Source organism: Callospermophilus lateralis, chromosome 1 (assembly GCF_048772815.1).
Source record: "Callospermophilus lateralis isolate mCalLat2 chromosome 1, mCalLat2.hap1, whole genome shotgun sequence".
NCBI classification, from domain to species: Eukaryota; Metazoa; Chordata; class Mammalia; order Rodentia; family Sciuridae; genus Callospermophilus; species Callospermophilus lateralis.
In genome coordinates this window covers 199,889,974-199,908,115 of record NC_135305.1, presented here as the reverse complement: position 1 = coordinate 199,908,115, position 18,142 = coordinate 199,889,974, and the positions used below count along the sequence as shown (strand labels likewise).

Sequence of the window (18,142 nt, the reverse complement as noted above, 5' to 3'; positions counted from 1 at the left end):
ACCACCAGAATGGCTGAAATTAAAGACTAACAGGGATGTAGAGCAAGAGTAATGCTCTTTTTTTATTTATTTTGTAGCTATAGGTGGACAACATGTCTTTATTTGTTTATTTTTATGTGGTGCTAAGGATTAAAATCAATGCCTCACATATGCTAGGCAAGGGCTCTGCCACTGAGCTATAGCACCAGCCCCAAGAGTAATGTTCTTGAACTCCTGGTAAGAAAGTAAATTTCTATTGAAATACAACTAGTATTATCCTTTAAAGTGTTAAAACTAGTTATGTCCTATAAGGCAATAATTCTATTCCAGAGTAAATACCAATGAAAATGCAGATAAAGGTGTAGCAAAAGAAATGTACAATAATGTTCACAGCAGCACAATTCATAACAGCCAAAAACTGGAGACAATCCAAATGCTTAATGATAATTTTCACATTAGAAAGCATACTTTCATGGTAAAACTATAAAGAAAATAAAAAGGCAAATACCAAAAATTCATGATGGTAGGGAGGGAAGAAACACTAAAGTGCTGGAAGTGTTTCTTTTCTTGATCTGAGAGATTCATTTTGTGACAATTCACTAATTTTCACATTTATGTCTTACCCTCTTTTCTATATTTGTGTTACAATTCACAGAAAGAAAAAAACATTGGAAAAAAAATGAGTTTAGGTGTCAACTGCTAATTGTATGGAATCAGTTAAGTTACTTTTCAGTTTCCATTCACCAGATTGAAAATGCAGGGTTTTTACCCATATTATTCTATGCTGAACAAACTTTCATCAAATTATTATGAAACTTTTAAATATTAAATTCAGAATATCTAACTTTTAAATATTAAATTCAGAATATCTATCTTCTCAAATTAAGGTTCTCAAAAAAATTCTTTACAAAAGCATAATCATATTTTTAAAAGACTATATTACTAATAAAAACAATACGCAGAAATTAAATAATAGACCGCTGAAAATAGTTTCCCATCATTATTGACAGTAGCATTACATTTTAGATTACATTTCTTCTTAAAGAAATATATTTCAAACTTACCTCTCTATTGGGTGTACCTTCATCAAGTTGCTCTGTAAATGAAGATGTCCTGCTCTTAGTTCTTGTTGGTGACAAATTAGAGGAAGCCTAGATTTTTTTAAAAAATTATAAAAATTAGAAACACTATATTGTCTAGTACACTTTGTACTTGGTAGTTCTTCTCTCAGTACATGTCCAAGAACTCAGTGAAAGAAAGGAAAGGCACAACCACATGAAAAGCAGAAAATAGCTAAAATAAAACTAACCACGACAGGCTACTGACTGAGTCCTTAGCCTGACTCTGCTGCCAACTAGAACTATAATCTTAGGTAAATGAATTCTTTGAAGGTTACTGTCTCTTTATATATAAAGTAAGGTTGTGATTGTAACATAATTTGAAAATATTGGGGGAAAATGAAGCCAGATGAGGAGAATATGAAATCTCTAACTTTACAACTTCTCTGTAAAACAATATGATTCCAAATTTTAAAGTTCATTTAAAAAAAATAAGATTGTTAATTCCATCTTTAAGGTCCCTTAAACAGTGAATACAGCACAATGAAATGCACAATTAAGGACTGGGATTGTGGCTCAGCAGTAGAGCGCTCCTTAGCACGGGCGGGACCCGGGTTCAATCCTCAGCACCACATAAAAATAAAATGCATTGTGTTGTGTCCATCTACACCAAAAAGTAAATATTTTTTTAAAAAAAGGAAATAAATGCACAGTAAAATAGCACTTCCCTACCTTTCCAGTTAAAGGCCTTTCTTTAAATCTATTTGTGCTCCACAGCTGGATACTGAGATACTAAGAACATCCTGACTATTGAAATCCTCAACACAAAAATCCTCAAAAGGGCCCAAGATTTAAACTAGGAGTCTGAGGTCTACTCTAAAATAAGAGAAAAACAGCCCTTAAAGTATAAAACCAAAACTTCAATATCCCTCTATACCTGTAACAAAACACATGTGAACTCATCTACACACAGAAATGAATGTCTTGATGCCTAACCTTCTACAATCTACACAGCTCTACATAAAAGGCATTTTAGAAGTATTTGTCAAATAAATGAGAAAATGAATGAACAAACAGAACTCTGATATGTCAAATCTAAAGTCAGTATGTAACACATACTGTTTCAGATAGGCTGGAACTGAGAGATCATGAGAAATAGTGCACATATACAAATAATAAACATACATAGACACATATATTTAGTTTATGATAAACAACAATTCACATCAGGACAGATACTTAATAAATGGTATTGGGATGAATGTTTATTCATATGGGGAGAGAAACACCAAACTGAATCCTTACACTTTATACTTAAGCTTTATTCAAGATTTAAATTTTTTATTTGAAATACAAAAGAAAAATAAGTCTATTTATTTAATCCCTCAATGAGAAAGAGATACTATTTCTGTCAAAAACAGAAAACAAATGCACAAGGGCTCAGATCCCCTGCATCACCAAAAAAAAAAAAAAGGAAAAGAAAAAATTTGAAATCAAAAGGAGCAGTTTAATTGGGAAGAGGGAGACAGCATCTGGAAAGAGGGATAAAGCATCTACAAATCTGAAAAAAATTTAGTAATCTTTTTTCTATAAACAACTTTTATAAGTTCATAAGTTACAATTCTGAAAACTTAGGCTAGAGATATATAGCTCAGTATATATACACCCAGCACGCACAAGGTTCTGAATTCAATCGCTAACACTAGGGAGAAAAGACACAAAAACAACCAACCAACCAACAACAACAACAAAACAAAACAAAAAAAAAGCAAAAAAACTCACTAACTCAGTCTTCTTTTTATCTGGGGCAGTAACTTGAGCTTTACCAACCAGATACACCCACATGAGACTGAGTCATAAGTCAGCAATGTGAGAAAATAGACATGCAAAATTAAAGTTCATCATCAGTGAGCACAGAACAGCTTCATACAGTCATGTAGACATGAGCTGTGAAGTGAAAGATGCACTGTTGCTGCCAAACTGGGGCAATTGCAACATTTTTATTAGAGTAGCCTCCCAGTGAGGCTGGATGTAGTAATCAGCTCAGACTATAGGGCTCAGACTATACTCTTTAATAAGTACCTGCCTAATACAGTGACACATGCCTGTAATCCCTATTAGAAGGCTGAGGCAGGAGAATCACAAGTTCAAGGCTAGCCTCAGTAACTCAGTAGATCCTAACTCAAAAGTAAATTTGAAAAGGGGCTAAAGAAGCAGTTCAGTCTAGAACTCCACTGGGTTCAATCCATGGTACCACAAAAAAACAAATTCCTTCCTGCTTACCCAGATAGATTGTATTCTGCTGCTTTTAATTAAGAATTTCAACACATACACCCATTCTAAAGGACCAATCAGGAAATCAATACCTGACAGACTGAAATTAGCTGTGTCCATAAGTCACCTTGAGGAATCCTCTACTACCCAAGACAAAACAAGAAAAAGAATATCTTAAAATTTTAAACAAGAGGATTAGGAGGTATGACTGAGTGGTAGAGTGCTTGCCTAGCATGTGCAAGGGCCTGGATTCAATCTCTAGCAAAGCAAAAAAAGAGAAAAAAACTTAAACAAGAAAATAGTTGAGCCGGGCAGACATAGTGGCGCACACCTGTAATCCCAGCAGCTCAAGAGGCTGAGGTAGGAGGATGGCAAGTTCAAAGCCAGCCTCAGCAATAGCGAGGCACAAAGCAACTCAGTGAGACCGTCTCTAAATAAAATACAAAAAAGGGCTGAGAATGTGGCTCAGTGATCAAATGCCCCTGAGTTCAATTTCTGTTGCCAAAAAAGAAAAAGAAAATAGTTGAATGTGATATAAAGCCTTATCAATGCTTTAAATGTCTAGAAAATATGACTAAAAGTCAACATTATACTTAGAAAATGGGAAGGGAAAACACAGTCCCTGTACAGTGTTTATTCTAACTAAATTACAACCATTCTGAGTACTCCAGAAACAGCTGTTATTAAAAGTTTAAAAAAACTTTAATAAACTCTTTCCACACCTGGACCCATAATTCTGGACCCATAATTCTCCTACCATGCCAGCTTCAAAGGCTGCCACCAGGACAAAGAAGCTCTACTCATATCTAATATAAATGGTCACATGTAAGATCTCCTTTTCTAAAAAGGCCCCTGAGGGAGTAAAACATTAGCAAAGTAATTAGAAAAGTACACAAGACTAGAGCAAATACCTTCTAACCAACCTGCTTTCTCTGCTGTAATCCCATGTCTAAGAAATGTTTGGGCTATTAATTCAACTTTTCAAATGTCCAGATACCTAAACAATAACCTTTACATACTTGAAAAGTAAACCTCACTGTGACTTTTTTAAATTGGCACTAAAAAATTTGAAACAGAGTCTAGTAGTGGCCTCATCAGCTCTGTATAAACTGGCAAAATAAAGCAAGGAGGTTTTACAAAATTGAAGAGTAAGTTTTAAAAAACACTGTCCTCAGAAAAGTAGTACCACCTGGCAAATTTGGCCAGATGGCTTTTTTTTTTTTTAATCTTTATTTTTAATTATTTATTTTTATGTGGTGCTGAGGATCAAACCCATGGTTTCATGCATGAGAGGCAAGTGCTCTACCATTGAGCCACAACCCAGCCCGATGGCTTTTTTTAACCCTCTGGAGTTGCAAAAGTAAGAATCTAAATGTACTTGAGCAGTTATCCCAGGTTTCTGGATCTTTAATAAGCTATCCTCACTTCAAGATATAAAGGAATTTAGATTCCTTGAAACCAAACTTTGGCTGATTAATTCTCATAGCCATAAAAAAATGTGGAATCAGATTTTTCTAAGCTATTCTGCTAAGAAACCTGGTCACTATATTCAAGCTCACAATTACTATTTTATTGTCCACCAACTGGTTATTAACTATCTAAAGGTTTCAATTATAGTATGAGGAAAACCATTTTAGTCACTGTGATAAGCAGCATTCTAAGATGATTCCAAGTGACCCTCACCCTGTGAATAATGTGAGATATTTCTCCCATTATTATGTTACATTACATGACAAAACTAGTTTTGAAAAGATATTCGAGATTAATCATTTGACTCTGAGTTAATCAAAAGATTACCTGGATGGATCTAACCTAATTACATAAGCCTCTCAAATATAGATCTAGAAGGCAAAGAGATTATCCTGGAAGAAAGCAAAATCCCTGTCAGGAGACATGGCAAGAAACTGATGGCTCTTAGAGCTGCAAATGGTCCTCCCTTCAACAGTCAACAAGAAATGAGGATCTCAGTCTGGCATGACAGTGCACCCCCATAATCATAATGAGTTGGGAGGGTGTGGCAAGAGGTTTGCAAGTCTGAAGCTAGTCTGGCAACTTAGCAAGATCCTGTTTCAATTAAAAAAAAAAAAAAAAGGACTGGGGATGTAACTAAGTCAGGGGTAAAGCTCCACTGTGTTCAATATCCCCATCACCACCAAAATAGAAAAGAAAACCCACTGAGTGCAGTGGCACACATCTGTAATCCCAGCAACTCGGAAGGCTAAGCCAGGAGGACTGCAAGTTTGAAACCAGCCTTAGCAATTTAATGAGATCTTCAGCAATTCAGCAAAACCCTGCCTCAAAATTTAAAAAAAAAAAAAAAAAAAATTAAAAGGAATAGAAATATAGCTCCATGGTAAAGCACCCCTCAGTTCAATCCCTAAAACCAAAAAAAGAAAAAAGACCCAGTTTCACCATGCCAGACTTCTGACCTGCAGAACTGTGAAGAAACTGGGTTATTGTGCATGAAAGTCATGTTAACCTCTTAGCAACATCAGAAAACTAATATTGTCATGTTTAGGAATAATGAGCTTGAATACCTTGTCACTGTACCATAACTTTCATTATCTAACAAGATGTTACCCTAACCCTCTCCAGAAATGCTTTCCTATGTACAGTCATAACACCCTATACACACTGGAAGTACCTGTCTCTCAGCAACCATGGAACAGGGACAAAATGCACCCTCTTCCAGGCAAATGTAATAGCCAGCAAGCATCTCACAGGCACGGTTAAAAATAAATAAACACATGCTCTACAACTTCAAAGGCTTTCAGATACTTTATCACTTTTGATGCACCTAATCAACCTGAAAGGTAAACAAGATAGATACTATCATACCCAACATCTTGAGAACATCAGAAGCCCAGAATGCTTAAATGGCTTGCCCAGTTCACACTTCAAGATTTGTGTTAGTATGCAAGTCTTCTGATTCTCTTACCCACTTTCCCAGTATCTTTAGATGACTGTTTCTCAGATTTATTTCTCTGGGTTTCACAGTAAAAACAATAACAACAATGCCATGATCCACTTCAAATGGAGACACCTCTAAACAGAAGTTTTACAGAACAACCTTTTCTCTGTGTATACATACATGCAGTACTAAGGATCAGTGCTGGGGATCAAAGCCAGGATCTTGCCCATGCTAAACAAGCACTCTACCACCAAGCTACACCCTCAGCCCTTACAAAAAAGACAGAGACATATCAAATTTCTTATTTTTTTTCATTAAATTAAAAATAAATAGCTTTTCAGCCTGTGAGTGCAACTCAGTAGTAGAGTGCTAGCATGTGTAAGGCCCTGGGCTCAATCCCCAGCGCTGCAAAAAAAAGAGAGAGAGAAAGAGAAGAAAAAGCAGCAGCTCCTCCCAGCCCACCAAATCACAACCCCTTGAGCTGCTCTCACCATACCATGCTGTATTTATAAGAACGAAGTTCTTATTAGTTGGCCACTAATTTTTTTTTTTTTCTCCTTAAGACAAGGTTTCCAATATCTTTCCCAGACTGGCCTCACTCAAACTCCTGGGCTCAAGTGATCCTCCTGTCTCAGCCTTGTCAGTAGCTGGGACTACAGGCAAGTGCCACCATGCCTGACAAACTCTTAAATCTCTGATCCCTAAAATATATTTAATGTTTTAGCTATATCAAAAAATAGAAACTAAGAAGTATCAATCCCAGGTTAAACAACCCAATTTAAATAAAAACACAAATTTTGGGTATTCATATTACTAGGAAACTATATCAATGTCAGTACTTCGTTAATCAAAGTTTATTCGTAAGGGACTGTATTACTGAGAATTCGATAAAAATTGACTCAAGAGAGTAGAATTGTTAGAGATAAAGATATAAACATATCTCCAAACTTCTTCAGTTTTCAATGAGATTTTTAATTGCTTTGAATCTATATTCTCCTAAATCAATTAACTAATTCCAGAAAACTGAACATAATTTAACATTTTCTTGGTCAGTTGTCACTCCTGTCAATATTTCTTCTCCATTCATTCTAGCTTGCTACTAGTTTAGAAATTGAGTAAATGTACTAATTGAAAATGTACTAACTGAATTGTAAACTATGTCATTAAATAATCATGATATAACTCTAAATGAAAAATTTTAAAATGTTTTCTTATGAATAACTTTCATTATATATAAAATATAAAGCTGGTGATGTCAACATTTTTGGCTGCTTATAGGCCTTTTGATTTATCTCCTAGTTAATTATCCCCCAAATAAATGAGATGTTACCTTTGTACAAGTATAACACCTGGTTCATTTCATTCCTTCTCCCTCCCATACCTATGGATAATCAGTCATGGCAGTGATATAACTACAGACTCCACCTCACAACACTGCTAAAAGTCATTAGTCAGATCAATTTGATATCCCAGCACTAAAAGAATCCTTATAATAACTTGGGGTTGATTTTTCACATCACCTTTTTAGTTACCAAAATTACTAGAGCTTTTCATCATGTTCTTAACATAGTATCTTCCTTACATCATGTCTAAGATAGTAGTGCCAGAAATGATACACTGCTCTTCTGTTTTTAATGCTTACCTCCCCAAAACAGCCTCTCAATGTAGTGGAATCCACTCATCTGAAAATAATTTAAGGAAACTTCCTGTTTAGATATGGAAGAATAACTATATGCTCTTGCCTTTCTCTATAGATCTCTCTATATATCTCCTCTCCCTGCAAAGAGGTAATAAGAAATTTCAACCAATTTTCAGAAGACTGAAGGTGAACAAAAAAATAGTAAAGAATTCGGCACAACTGAGGATATTACCACCCCAGGGATGGGATCTAAAGAAGGGAATACTGATGAGAAGCAGCAAGCCTATTTTCATCCCAGAACACTGGAAACACTCAGAACTTAAAGCAAAAAGTATATGCAAGACTCAGAAGTGAACAGGCAGGACCAACAACATGAGAACTGGTTGAAATACTTCCAGGTCCTCTGTCCAATCCTACAAAGCCACTGAAGAACAACAGGTTAAAAGACTTGTGGAGCAAATGGAGCAAAGAAGCTTAAAAGACTTGTGACATTAAGCACAGTAAAATAGGGATGAAGGGCAAAGTATATGATTAAACTAAAAGGGCAGAGTGAGCTGTGAAACCCCTAGCCCACTTCCTCAGCCCTGCTTGAAAAAAAGAAACAGAATGCTTCTCTTAAAAAAAAAAAAAAAAAAAAACTGAGTAATCTCTTTTAAAAGGCTTCCAGTTGCCAGGCTGAGGGCATGACTCAGAGGTAGACTACTTGTCTAACATACTCAGGGGCCTGGGTTGGATTTCCAGTGTGTTGCGCGCGCGTACACACACACACACACACACACACAAAGACCTCCAGCTGGGGAACAGTGGTGCTTGCCTGTAATCCCAGCAGGCTTGGAAGGCTGAGACAGGAAGATCTAGAATTCAAAGCCAGCATCAGCAAGAATGAGGCACTAAGCAACTAAGTGAGATCCTGTCTCTAAATGAAATACAAAATGAGGTTGGGTATGTGGCTCAGTGGTTGAGTGCCTCTTGAGTTCAATCCCCATCCCCAACCCCCGCCAAAAAAAAAAAGACTTCCAGTCATCAACTTGTGGGGGTATTTCCCCCAATAATAAAGCCAGGGCAGTACTACCTTGCAGTAAACTAGTGTCCTGCTATTACATGTTACTTCCATGTAGCATCAGATTGTTCATGACTCACATGACCAGATAGCCCAGAACACTCAATATTTGAAAAAGTTTCCAATGTAAAAGAGAAAGGCAAAAACATGAAATAAACCTAGAAAGAACAAAATCAATAGAGATTAAAAGAAAAACATCAAAAGGAAAAAAATCCTTATTAATCTCAGAAATACGAAAGACATATATAAGAACAATACTCTGGAAAAGCAGAAGACAATAAGAAACAGCCCCAAAAGACTTAAAAATAGGATAGCCAAAATTAAAACTTCAATTTAAGAATTAGATAAATTAATCTCTTAAAAGTAGGACAAAAAGTAAAAATAGAATGTAAAGGGTAGAAAAGAGAGAGAAAAAAATCATTCAGAAGGCACAAAAGCTAACTAAATACAGTTCCAGGAAATAGGAGAAAAAACAAAGGACAGAGAAATGTCAAACTATCTAAAAGTTTCCAAAAATTTAAGCACATAAGTCCCCATAAGGCACCCACTGAATATTCAGCAAAATACATAAAGAAATCCATACAAAGGCATATTTGTCATGAAATTTCAGACAAGTGATAATGGAAAGATGCTAAGACTTCAAAAAGGAAATAGAAGCAGAATGACATTAGACTTCTCAACATCATCACTGCAAATGAAGAACAGCAGAGCAATGCTTTATAATTCATTTTCTACCTGGCACAACGGTGCGCACCAATAGCCCCCGTTACTCTAGAGGGTCAGGCAGGAGGATCATTTAAATCCAGGAGTTTGGGTCTGGGGAGATAGCTCAGTTGGTACAGTGCTTGCCTTGCATGTACAAGGCCCTGGGTTCAATCCTCAGCAGCACAAAATAAAGAAAAAAGGAAAAAAAAGCTATTCTACAGGGATAGGTTGCCTAGCATGTGTGAGGCCCTGGGTTTAATCCTCAATGCCACATAAAAAATAAATAAAGAAAGTTACTGTGTCTATCTACAACTAAAAAAAAAACAATACTTAAATCAATCAATCAATCCAGGAGTTTGAGGCCAGCTTGCCAAATCATCTAATGAGTAGGAAATGAGTAGATACTGTTTAAAATGTGGTATGGTTTGGATGTGGTTTGTCACCCAAGGGTTCATCTTTTGGAACTTGATCCTCAGTGTCATATGAGAGATAGTTGAATTTTTAAGAGGTGGGGCCTAGTAGAAGGTGATTAGCTCATTAAGGGTACCATCCTTGGAAAGGATTAAGGCTGGTTTCACACAGAATGAGCTTGTTCCCCAGGAGTAGATTGTTATAAAAGAGCAAGAATGAGATGGGCACAAGTGAATACACCCATAAACCTAGCTACTCAGAAGCAGGAGGATCGTTAAGTTGGAGGCCAGCTTGGGCAATTTAGTGAGACCTTGCCTCAAAATAAAATTTTTAAAAAAGGGACAGAGCACCCTTGAGTTCAATCTCCAGCATGGCAAAAAGGGGAAAAAAAACTAGACTAGCAGGGCTTCATGACACTAGTTACCTCCACCATGTGACCCAAGTTTGACCCTAAAGAGATTAAAGAATGTTTGGATGATAAATCTATGATCACCTTTCAAAGTAGGGCCCTATATGTTTTGGCTGACAGAGGAAGAATTCTTGCTGAACTGTTTCCCTTCCCTACCCACCACTCACATAACAAACAATTTCTAGATCTATACACAGGAGTAGCAGGTAATAGCAAAGAAAACCCGTGGGAATTACCTAAGTGAATCAACCTCCAGGATTTCATAATTATAAGCGAATCAACAAACACAAGACATGGGGCAGGAGGACACTGCATGTTCAAGATAGGTTCAATCCCCAAAACCTGAACAAAAAAAGAGGCAAAGCAAGATGACCAATTTGAATAAATATAACAAGAGACCCAGAATTTAGAGGCTCTAGTTTCTATAAAACAACCACAGCTGAAAACTAAAACAAATCAACAAATGTAGCATAGCAATTAAAAGAATGGACTTGGAGCCAGATTGCCTGGGTTCAAATCTCAGCTTTACCATTTCTTAGCTGTGTACCATAGACAAGTTACCTAAACTCTCAGACCCAATTTATCCATAAAATGAGGACAGGAATTAAATTATTTTGCATATTAATTTAGATGATATATGCAATGCACTGAGAAACATACTTGGCTAAAAATAATCACCCAATAAGTGTTGATTAGTGTCATTTTTATTTGAAAAAAACTAAAAATATGATTGCTTGAATATATTCAGTGGATGCAGCTGGAATAAAAATCTGAAGAAATCTTTTATCAAGTTAATTCTGTAAAGAACTTAAAAATTCAAAATACATGTGCTGCTAAAAGATATTTAGTGAACTTTGATACATAATTTTTTTTCACTTAGTTATTAGTCTTCAGATAACCATCAGAGTTGAGCAAATGATTAGTTAAAATAACAACCAACAAAGAAGGAGTTCAAATAATCTTAGCACCAACCAAACAGAAGTGATTGGAGATTATTAGAAGGCTGTCTTGTTTTGTTTTGTTTTTAAGAATTCTAATCAATCTCACTATTGTCAGAAAGTTTTGCAAATGTTGTGATATAAATGGTTCATTTATCCCTAAATTATCTATACCTGACGATTCACTGTACTGGAAACAAATCTATCAAACAATCTTACCTATGGAAAACAAGCTGAGACTCAGAAAGTAATGCACACAAATTCTCTGAAAATCCAAAATAAATGTCTCAAATTTTGTATTAACACACTAAAATGCACTAAAGAATTCCTTAGGTACTTGTACTTATTGTACACAAAACTTCAAAATAGTTTACATATGTTATTTATTTTTAACAATAAAAAAGTAGGGAGAAGAAAAATATGTGGCAGATAACAAGCAGTATTATTAAATAACTAAAAAAAGTAGACGAAGAACAAACGGGGGGGGGGGGGGGGGGGGGGCTGGGGATACGGCTCAAGTGCGCTAGCCTGTCATGCGTGAGGCCCGGGTTTGATCCTCAGCACCACATACAAACAAAGATGTTGTGTCCACCGAAAACTAAAAAATAAATATTAAAATTCTCTCTCTCTCTGTCTCTAAAAAAATTAAAATAAATAAGAACAAACAGGGGTTGGGGGTATAACTCAGTGACAGATCAGTGCTCAAATCAGGGGAGACTCTGGGTTCCATTTTCAGAACTGGGGGTGAGGGCAGGGGGGGGAGAACAAACAAATTTTCTTTCTTTTTCTCTTCTGTGTTACTGGGTATTGAACTTAGGGGTGTTCTACTATTGAGTTACATCCCCAGCCCTTTTGAAAATTTTTATTTTGAGACAGGGTCTTGCTAAGTTGCCCAGGCTGGCTTTGAATTTGTGATCCTCCTGCTCCAGCCTCCAAAGTAAGTAGGATTACAGGCATGGGCTAACCTGTCTAGCTGGTCAAATTTTCTGGAATAAACAAGAGAACTATCTTTCACACTTCATTAAATCCCTGAGGGCATGTGTCTTCAAAAGAAAAAATATACTTAAAAATAATGACTATGAGTTATTAAGATCATATTAAACAAATTGAAGATCCTTTGCTAAAGAAAACAAAAGTGCTTATGAACTCTTGCAAAAAGATTGGCATGGAAAAACATTTTTGTTTCTTTTTTAATTTGTTCATGAAAAAAGTCCTTTACTCCTGAAATAATAATTCAGAATTTCTCATTTCTGAAGGGTTTTCAATAGCTAAAGCCTGGAATCAGAAGAGAATCAAGTTTCTATCAGTAGTAGATTATTAACAATTCACTTTTAAGTTTTGGATAAATACATATATTATCCAAAAGAATTATTTTAAATATTTTAAACACAAACTGATTTTACTTGATCCAAATACACAGTCTCACCACAGGCATTAAGCTATAGAAACTGGAAGAGCTAATGTCCTAGCTTATAACTAGCCTTATTTTTTTTTTTTAACTAGCCTTATTTTTTAAAAATTTTTTAATTGTCAATGGACCTTTATTTTATTTATATGTGATACTAAGAATCGAACCCAATGCCTCACACATACTAGGCAAGCACTCTACCACTAAGCCACCATCCAGCTAGCTTTATTTTTATTATTAATAATATAAACATCTTGGGCTGGGGCTGTAGCTCAAGTGGTAAAGTTTTTGCCTAGCATGTGTGAGGTACTGGGTTCAATTCTCAGCACCACATATAAATAAGTAAATAAATAAAGGTCCATCAACAACTAAAAAAATCTTAAAAAATTAATATAAACGTCTTTATTAATGCACAAAAGCAATTCACTGTTATAAAGGAAAACTAAACATTACAAATAAAAAAAAAGAATATTCAGTGTTACCAGCACCTGAAAATGTATCCTTCTTAAACATACTTCCACAACCTATATATATGAATACACTTTTTTTTAATATTTATTTTTTAGTTGTAGTTGAACACAATACCTTTATTTTGTTTTTTATGTGGTGCTAAGGATAGAACCCAGGGCCTCACACATGCTAGACAAGTGCCCTACCGCAGAGCCACAACCCCAGCCCTATGAATACACTTTTATATATATATTTTTACCATAAAACTGGAATTATACTTTACATGCTGCTTTTAATCTGTCTTTAATTTCTCTGTAGTTCTGACACCAACTATGTAACATTAAACATCTGTGAACCTCACAAAGGTTTATGTTAAATTAAATAATCTGTGCAAAATACTAAACAAAATACCTGTTATGTGAAGAAGACCAAATAAATTTTTTTGTTTTTATTTTTGGGGTACTGGGGACTGAACCCAGGGGTGCTTTACCATTTAGCCACATCTCCCGCCCTTTTTGTTTTCTTCATAAATTGCTGAAGGTCTCACTAAATTGCCAAGGCTAACCTCAAACCTGAGATCTTCCTGCCTCAGCCTCACAAGTCACTGGGATTATAGGCGTGCACCACCATGCCCAGCAATGTTCACCATTTTAAAGGCTTTGCAATAACCAACTGCATGATAACTATTTGTTTAATCATTTCTCTACTGCCCTTTATTTTCAGGTAGTTTTTAACCTCTTAAAAACCTTAAACAAGGCTGGAGATATAGCTCAATTGGTAGAGTGCTGGCTTCGAATGCACAAGGCCCTGGGTTCAATCCCCAGCACCACAAAAAAACAAAACAAAAAAAGAAAAACTTAAACTAGGCACAGTGGCAGGTGCACCTAACCCCAGATGCTCAGAAAACTGAGGCAGAAACATTGTAAATTCAAGACAAGCTGGGGCAACTTAGTGAGACTCTTGTCTCAAAACTTTTAAAAAGGTCTGGGGATACAGCTCATTAGTAGAGCTTGCCTTGCATGCCGAAGGTCCTAGATTCAATCTTCAGTACTGTGCTGTGCGAGCGTTCTTTCTCACTCTCTCTCAAATGAAAATATATGTAGTTAAATCTTTATACATCCTAAATTTTCTTAAATTTCTAGAAATTGAATCCTGGGTCAGTGATATTTTATTCATTCCCAAATATAAGTGCCTTAGGTTTCTTGACCTTTTGACTAAGGTCAAGTGTAGTATCTGTTTTTAATCCATTTAATATCTAATATGCCCTCTATCCAAATATAAGTGCCTTACACTCACTGCCCACTTACCCACATTCCTCATCTCTATCCACTTTTAAGGTTTCTCTTTGTTTCTTAAATAATATTTTTGTAAAATTAAAAAAGAATACAATAGGGGCTGGGGTTGTGGCTCAGAGGTAGAGTGCTCACCTACCAATCGTGAGGTACCAAGTTCAATCCTCAGCACCACATAAAAATAAAAATAAAGATATTTTTTAAAAGATTACAATATATGCAAAAGCACAATCCTTAATACTTAAATTTGAATCTCTATTTTCTTGGGAAAATAAGTCCTCAATGTCATATTCTTATGTTCTCTCAAGAACTGCTTACAGGGCTGGGGTTGAGGCTCACTGGTAGAGCACTTGCTTGCCTAGCATGCGTCAGGCACTGGATTTCATCCACAACACCACACAAAAATAAACAGATAAATAAAGGTATTGTGTCCGTCTACAACTAAAATTATTTTAAACAATTTTTAAAAATTGCTTTACACTACACAAACTTTAAATTTAAAGAGAACAATTTGTGGAGCGGAGGGTACTGGGTTTAAACTCAGAGAATAAACCCAATCCTTTTTTTTTTTTGAGAAATGGTCTAAGTTTCTGAGGCTGGCCTTGAACTTGCCTAAGTCCTCTGGATTACAGGCATCTGCCACCATCCCCAACAAGAACAAAATTTCAATTTATAGTTTCACAAAAAAAATCTCAATGTAATAGTTACAAGATAAATGCTATGTTTAAAAATTAGAAATGACTTCAAATTAGTCAAAATTCAGCCTTTCCTGAACCACAGGCAAAAACAGAAACTATAAAATTGAGAACGAATTTTGTGCCAATCTGTTGAGAGTCAAAAAACTGGAAAGAAATTTAATAAATGTCCTCATCCTCGCTGGTAATACTTAAAACACATTCCGTGTGAATGTGTTATGAGACTGTTTCTTTAACACTAACACGCCCCCCTTTCCCCTAGAAACTTACTTCCTAAAGCAACAGAATTCCTGAAAAATAAATGTAGCCATTATTCACAAGGGCAAGCAGGACTGTGAACAGGCACGGGGCCCGCCCGGACTCAGAGTGTCTGCCCCTTCGCCAGTCCCGGATCAACCAAGTTATGTGAAGTGACTAACTCGTGACAGCTTCGGGCGCTGGACCGCGGCCACACCGCCACCACTTTCAGGTCCCACCGCTCCAGCAAGTGCGCCTGGCCTGGATGGCTCAACACCCTGCCTTCACCGCTGCACCAGGGATTGCATTTAGGAGACTAAAATGACCGATCGGAGTTCTGTGGGATCCTGGCCTTTCCAAACTCAATCTCAGGTTGGGATGGGAGAGAGGTCCTCGGAGATCAGAGATCACAAGGGACCTGGGTTTTCTCATTCAGCCCTCACCCTAGGTTGGGGTCTCGGATGTGGGGGAAGCCCCCAATAGGAGTCAGAAATCATGCAAGGTCCGAGACCTTCGCCTTCATCCTCAGGTCAGAATCAGGTATTAGGCGAAAACTCTTGAAATGTCACATGGGTTCGGCCACCCCATCCCTGGACAGAGTTTTGGAATTGGAATTGGAGGAATCCGGGTCAGGAGTCCGGGAGAACCTAGACGGCCCTCCAGGGCAGACCTCATTCTGGGTCCAGGGAAATGGTAAGAGTCCTCGGGTTAGAGGTCACGGAGGAACTCCCTCCTCCTTTCAGACCTGGCTGATATCAAGGGGTGTCGAGCCCTTCGTACCTGAACAGGAGCCAGCGCCTGCTGGAGCTGCTGCTGCTCCTCGCTGATCTTTTGCTTCAGTTTCTTGAACATGGCGCAACGCGGGGTCCTGAGTGTGAATGAGACCTGAGGGGCGAGAGCCCAGGGAGTCCTGGCCGCAGCGGCGACGCAGCTTCTCTACACCAGGGGCCGCGGGGGCCGGGCCTCGCCGCCTCCTCCTTGAGCTCGCGGGCGAAGCGAGACACTTGTCCTGCGGGTGTCGACGTCGCCGCCGCCGCGTCTCTTCCTTCCAGGTGCCACTGGCTGGTCTCGGCCCCCCATCCAGCCCCGGCGGCGGCGGCGGCGGCGACAACGGCAGCAGGTGAACGGTGCTCTCAGGGCGCCTGCGCGGCCTACGTGGAGCTCACGGAGGGAGCCCTACGGAGCGCCACAGAGGACAAGCACAGAGGCAGCGCCGGCACATGCGCGCTCGCGCCGTCGCGCCCTTACCCGACCGTGAAGAAACTAGCAGGGCTCGCGGTGGCCTGGGCAGTGCGTGTAAAGGTGTGCCAGGCTGTCCAGAGCCCCGGAGAGGGCTGATCTGAGCGCTACGCTGATGCTCAGCTGGGCCTCGGCGCTGTGGAGTTGGGTGGGGAGAGCTCTGCTTCAACTGAGCGCAGAGGAGACATAGACCCCAGGGAAGAAGGCGAAGAGTGTGAGGGTCCAGGGTGGGAGAGGGGGGATCCAGGGAATCTGACGTGGGCCTGAAGGATTAGTGTATCAGTATCTATCTTAGAATTTTGTAAGTTTTTTTTGGTTGTTGTTGTTTTGCTGGGGGGGGGGGGGGGGGGGCGGGATCGAGTGTCCTGGATCAAACCCAGGACCTCATGGTATGCCAGGCAAGTTTGCAATTTACCACTGATTCACATCCCTAGTCTTTTTGTTTGTGTGTATGTGTGTAATTTTTTGTTGTTTGTTTTTGAACGACAGGATCTAGTTGTGTTCCTTAGCCTGCCTTAGCCTCCCAACTACCTGAGACTACAGGCCTACACCACCCCGCTGGCCATATTTCTGTTTTTAGTGCCTAATATTCCTGAATGCTCTCCAAAGGGGATATCTTCCCTTCCCTGACCTCTGCCTCCAGTTAGGAAGTGCTTTAAATCGCTGACAAACCCAAATGTTTCAGGCCAATTTTGTAATACCTCCATCATTTACCTTTATTTTTACCTTCACCAAAATCATAATTTCACACTTTCATTCAAAAACATTTTTTTTCCTATATGCCAGGACCCTGGGGACATTAAATTCACAGCTTATTGAAAAAGTTTCCTAAAGAGTCCAGATTTACCCCGACACTTGGAATTATCCCAAGAGATATTAATGTTATGTGCCTGATTCATCCAGCAGCCTGAACTTTGGCCAACTATGTATCTGCATAAAATAACTTTGCTTTCAAAGGAATGAAATATTCTGAGCCAAATTTGAGTTGCCATTGCCCCAAGAACACAGATTCAAGTTACCCTGAGTGAAATGCTCCACTGTGGAAGAGATTACATGAACTTTTCTAGTCACAGAATGAAAGAAAGTCTGAAATCAACATATTTACCAATTACATTGGTGGGAGCCTCAGGTAGGCTACAGGCTACGCCAAGGCCAAGAATATATATCGAAGGTTGTCGGTTTGTGTGTGTGTGTGGTGCTGGGAATTAAACCCAGGGACTTGTGCATGCAAGGCAGACACTCTACCAACTGCGCTATACCTCAGTTCAAATGTTGACAAACTTAAATTTACATGTAGGTATGTATATATTTGTATGTGTGTTGTGTGTAGACCCTACTAAATCAGGCCATAATAAAGCACAAAAGAGGCCCTATGTATAAACGTGGCTGTATAACCAATGTGATCCTGCAATCTGTACATGTGGAAAAATAAGATTA

At 38.1% G+C, this 18,142-nt stretch overlaps 1 protein-coding gene across 3 annotated transcripts in view; it reads right to left on the bottom strand.

Moving 5' to 3' along the window:
• Golga4 (golgin A4) overlaps positions 1-16,552 on the bottom strand; it is a 96,806-nt gene extending 80,254 nt beyond the window's left edge. For all 3 annotated transcript variants that reach the window (XM_076843628.1, XM_076843635.1, XM_076843643.1), the window contains exons 1-2: positions 16,247-16,552; positions 1,044-1,130 (exon numbers count right to left, since the gene is read on the bottom strand). In XM_076843628.1, the coding sequence (XP_076699743.1) occupies positions 1,044-1,130; positions 16,247-16,318 (159 nt within the window). In that variant the 5' untranslated portion in view covers positions 16,319-16,552. The remainder of the gene's footprint in view (positions 1-1,043; positions 1,131-16,246) is intronic.
• Positions 16,553-18,142: the final 1,590 nt, after the last annotated feature.